Source organism: Chrysemys picta, chromosome 1 (genome assembly GCF_011386835.1).
Source record: "Chrysemys picta bellii isolate R12L10 chromosome 1, ASM1138683v2, whole genome shotgun sequence".
Lineage (NCBI taxonomy): Eukaryota > Metazoa > Chordata > Testudines > Emydidae > Chrysemys > Chrysemys picta.
The window spans coordinates 349,592,537-349,597,717 of record NC_088791.1 but is presented as its reverse complement, the minus strand read 5'-3'; the positions used below and the strand labels follow the sequence as shown (position 1 = coordinate 349,597,717).

Below are 5,181 nucleotides of genomic sequence, written 5' to 3'. Positions count from 1 at the left end.
TTTACACCACAAAATATGTCTTGCTAGTAGGTGTCGAGGGAAACTTTTCTTGGGAGCAGGTAATCTCATAGCTGCCTATTACAGGGCTTCTTCCACCTTCCACTGAAGTATCTAGAACTGGCCGCTAGATACTGAGCTAAATGGACTGCAAATCTGATCCAGTCTGGCAATACCTATCTTCCTATCTGTGGGTGTAAATCCAAGCCTATATTTTTGCTGATCTTCCTTGAGCTTTTGGGAGTCTCTAGAATTGCACAGAGAGCAGAATGGTCTCTCATTAAATATCATCTTGTCACCTTTTCTTTTTCCTTTAAGGGAGGAAAGTCAAAAACTCCTGGAACCCGCCCTGTACATTATGTCAGCTGTCAATGACACCAAACTCAAATCTGCAGTGTTCCTTCTCACCGGGATATCTGGGCAAGAAGATATCCATCTCTGGATCTCCATCCCCTTCTGCTTCATTTATGTTTTTTCAATATTGGGAAATTCAACCATTCTGTTCATTATAAAAACAGATCCAAGCCTCCATGAGCCCATGTACATTTTCCTTTCCATGTTGGCCATCACAGACCTTGGCTTATCGATATCCACCATGCCTACAATATTGGGCATATATTTGTTTAACTCTAGGGAGATCAGCCTTGATGCCTGTTTTGCCCAGCTATTCTTCATCCACTCATTTGCATTCACTGAATCCTCCATACTCTTGTTTATGGCATTTGACCGCTTTGTTGCAATCTCTAGCCCACTGAGATATGCTTCCATCTTAACCCTGCCGAGCGTATCCAAGATGGGACTGGTGTGTGTGCTAAGAGGGGTGGCCGTATCATTCCCATTCCCCTTTCTCCTGAAACGATTCCAATACTGTCGAGACAATGTCCTCTCCCATTCCTACTGCCTGCACCAGGATGTCATGAAGCTGGCTTGTTCGGACATCACAGTCAACTACATCTATGGCTTGTTTCTTACAGTCTTCACGGTGGGGTTGGATTCACTTCTCATCTTCCTCTCTTATGTGATGATCCTCAAAACTGTGCTGAGTGTTGCATCACACGCGGAGTGCCTCAGGGCCCTGAACACCTGTGTCTCCCACCTCTGCGCTGTCCTGTTCTTCTACATACCAGATATTGGCTTGGGTTTGATACACAGATTGGGGAAGGGCTCATCTCCCTTACTACAGATTGTCCTGGGCTACATCTACCTGCTCGTCCCACCACTGATGAACCCAATTGTGTACAGCGTGAAAAGCAAACACCTTCGTGCAAGGATAATCAGATTGTTCGTCAAGTGAAAGATCAGTGCTAGCTCCAGCGCTGCTGACCTGGGAGATGAAAAACACCAGCCACCTATTCCTTGCTGGACCCTTACATCTGAGACAACATGAGCTACTGATCTCCACTCAGTACAGAGAGGTTCAGCCAGGGTTTAAGGGCTGGAGCACTGGGAGAGGGGCTGTTAGAATCATAGAATCATAGAATATCAGAGTTGGAAGGGACCTCAAGAGGTCATCTAGTCCAACCCCCTGCTCAAAGCAGGACCAATTCCCAGCTAAATCATCCCAGCCAGGGCTTTGTCAAGCCGGGCCTTAAAAACCTCCAAGGAAGGAGACTCCACCACCTCCCTAGGTAACGCATTCCAGTGTTTCACCACCCTCCTAGTGAAATAGTTTTTCCTGATATCCAACCTGGACCTCCCCCACTGCAACTTGAGACCATTGCTCCTTGTTCTGTCGTCTGCCACCACTGAGAACAGTCGAGCTCCATCCTCTTTAGAACCCCCCTTCAGGTAGTTGAAGGCTGCTATCAAATCCCCCCTCATTCTTCTCTTCTGGAGACTAAACAATCCCAGTTCCCTCAGCCTCTCCTCATAAGTCATGTGCTCCAGACCCCTAATCATTTTTGTTGCCCTCCGCTGGACTCTTTCCAATTTTTCCACATCCTTCTTGTAGTGTGGGGCCCAAAACTGGACACAGTATTCCAGATGAGGCCTCACCAATGTCGAATAAAGGGGAACGATCACGTCCCTCGATCTGCTGGCAATGCCCCTACTTATACAGCCCAAAATGCCGTTAGCCTTCTTGGCAACAAGAGCACACTGTTGACTCATATCCAGCTTCTCGTCCACTGTGACCCCTAGGTCCTTTTCTGCAGAACTGCTACCTAGCCATTCGGTCCCTAGTCTGTAGCAGTGCATGGGATTCTTCCGTCCTAAGTGCAGGACTCTGCACTTGTCCTTGTTGAACCTCATCAGGTTTTTTTCGGCCCAATCTTCTAATTTGTCTAGGTCCCTCTGTATCCGATCCCTACCCTTTAGTGTATCTACCACGCCTCCTAGTTTAGTGTCATCTGCAAACTTGCTGAGAGTGCAGTCCACACCATCCTCCAGATCATTAATAAAGATATTAAACAAAACCGGCCCCAGGACCGACCCTTGGGGCACTCCGCTTGAAACCGGCTGCCAACTAGACATGGAGCCATTGATCACTACCCGTTGAGCCCGACGATCTAGCCAGCTTTCTATCCACCTTACAGTCCATTCATCCAGCCCATACTTCTTTAACTTGGCGGCAAGAATACTGTGGGAGACCGTATCAAAAGCTTTGCTAAAGTCAAGGAATAACACATCCACTGCTTTCCCCTCATCCACAGAGCCAGTTATCTCATCATAGAAGGCAATTAGGTTAGTCAGGCACGACTTCCCCTTCGTGAATCCATGCTGACTGTTCCTGATCACTTTCCTCTCCTCTAAATGTTTCATAATTGATTCCTTGAGGACCTGCTCCATGATTTTTCCAGGGACTGAGGTGAGGCTGACTGGCCTGTAGTTCCCCGGATCCTCCTTCTTCCCTTTTTTAAAGATGGGCACTACATTAGCCTTTTTCCAGTCATCTGGGACCTCCCCCGATCGCCATGAGTTTTCAAAAATAATGGCTAATGGCTCTGCAATCTCACCCGCCAACTCCTTTAGCACCCTCGGATGCAGCGCATCCAGCCCCATGGACTTGTGCACGTCCAGTTTTTCTAAATAGTCCTGAACCACTTCTTTCTCCACAGAGGGTTGGTCACCTTCTCCCCATGTTGTACTGCCCAGTGCAGCAGTCTGGGAGCTGACCTTGTTTGTGAAGACAGAGGCAAAAAAATCATTGAGTACATTAGCTTTTTCCACATCCTCGGTCACTAGGTTGCCTCCCTCATTCAGTAAGGGGCCCACACTTTCCTTGATTTTCTTCTTGTTGCTAACATACCTGAAGAAACCCTTCTTGTTACTCTTAACATCTCTTGCTAACTGCAACTCCAAGTGTGATTTGGCCTTCCTGATTTCACGCCTGCACGCCTGAGCAATATTTTTATACTCCTCCCTGGTCATTTGTCCAATCTTCCACTTCTTGTAAGCTTCTTTTTTGCATTTAAGATCAGCAAGGATTTCACTGTTTAGCCAAGCTGGTCGCCTGCCATATTTACTATTCTTTCTACACATCGGGATGGTTTGTTCCTGCAACCTCAATAAGGATTCTTTAAAATACAGCCAGCTCTCCTGGACCCCTTTGCCCTTCATGTTATTCTCCCAGGGGATCCTGCCCATCTGTTCCCTGAGGGAGTCAAAGTCTGCTTTTCTGAAGTCCAGGGTCCGTATTCTGCTGCTCTCCTTTCTTCCTTGTGTCAGGGGGGATAGCTCACTGGGGGATGGAAACCAAGGCAGTCAGCAGCATTTACAAAGGGCTTGTCTACACTACCAAGTTTTGTCCATGAAACTAATGTCGACATGAGAAAATCGACAAAAGCAAAGTCGCCAAAGCGAGTCTACATTTTCTCCCTCTGTCGATAGTTTGTGTCCACATTCAGGGCACTATTGTCGACAGCGTGAGCAATGCACTGTGAGTATGTATATGTGATGTTACTGACATAACCTGTGACCGTATAGATCATTTTTGCAACCACCCTTATATATTTGCAGCAAGTATTGTACAAAGGATGTTGTGTAAGTTGTCTATGGAAAGGTTATGATTTGCTGATTATGATTATGCTGTCTGTATGTGTGTATCATTTTTGTAGTTGAAGTTACGAATATTGGCTATGTACTTGTATTTTAATGTGTTTTAATTCTAAGTAGCCTCAGTGAGGCATTTGGTCAACTTCTTGAGAAGGGACTATTCTCAGTAAGTGCCAATCAAGAAGCACTTAACTGACCATGGACTTTATGAGACGCCAATCCACAACTGAGCTTTCCTGTGAACGTTCAAACTAACATGTAAACAACGGCGTCAGGCTATAAGGAACTGAGTCATGTATGGACATGTGACTTGCCCATGTGGCTCCAGTCTGCATCTTGCTGCTGTAAATTTCCACAGTAAGAACAGAGAAGTGTCCTTCCACAGGGCAGAGACTATAAAAAGCCCTGGAAACTCTCCCATTTTGTCTTCAATCCTGCTTCTTGCCTCTGAAGGGACCTTGCTACAAACTAAAGCTCTCAACAAAGGACTGAATGACCCATCCCAGCTGTGGATGTTTGTATTCCAGAGACCTGATTTGAGCCTGCAGTTTATTCCATCACTGCTACAAGTCTTAAACCAAGAACTTTCCCTTTACTGTATGTAATTGATTCCATTTAACCAGTTCCAGCTCTCATCTATATATCTTTCTTTTTATGAATAAATAAATCTTTAGATTTTAGATTCTAAAGGATTGGCAACAGCGTGATTTGTGAGTAAGATCTGATTTGTACAGTGACCTGGGTCTGGGGCTTGGTCCTTTCGGATCGGAAGAACATTTTTTCTTTTACTGGGGTATTGGTTTTCATAACCATTCATCCCCATAAGGAGTGGCACGGATGGGGATACTGGGAAACAGGAGAGTCTAAGGGAATCGCTTGTATAACTTATGGTTAGCCTGTGGGGTAAAACCAGAGTCTTCTCTGTTTGGCTGGTTTGGTGCCTTGGTGTGCAAAGGAACCCCAGCCTTGGGCAGTAACTGCCCTGCTTTAAGCAATTTATCCTGAATTGGCACTCTCAGAAGTGTCCCACCAAGGGCAGCATCGTTACAGTATCCCACAGTCCCTGGTGACGCCATCTGTCTCTAGGTGTTGTGGGAAGGCGGAAACGGAGCGTGGTGCATCCTGGGATGTGCAAAATATCCCATCATGCACTGCTTTGTGTCCCAGCGCTCCAGTGGTTTCCAGCTTCCT

The 5,181-nt window shown here is 46.2% G+C and overlaps 1 protein-coding gene across 1 annotated transcript; it reads left to right on the top strand.

Annotated features, from left to right (window-relative positions):
• Positions 1-355: 355 nt before the first annotated feature.
• Positions 356-1,291, top strand: LOC135984205 (olfactory receptor 51G2-like). Its single transcript, XM_065598759.1, has one exon. The coding sequence runs from the start codon at positions 356-358 to the stop codon at positions 1,289-1,291; it is 936 nt and encodes a 311-aa protein (XP_065454831.1).
• The last annotated feature ends 3,890 nt before the right edge of the window (positions 1,292-5,181 follow it).

Bases quoted from the DNA above. Each gene is read 5' to 3' on its own strand.
- LOC135984205 (XM_065598759.1), top strand. From the start codon at position 356: ATGTCAGCTGTCAATGACACCAAACTCAAATCTGCAGTGTTCCTTCTC.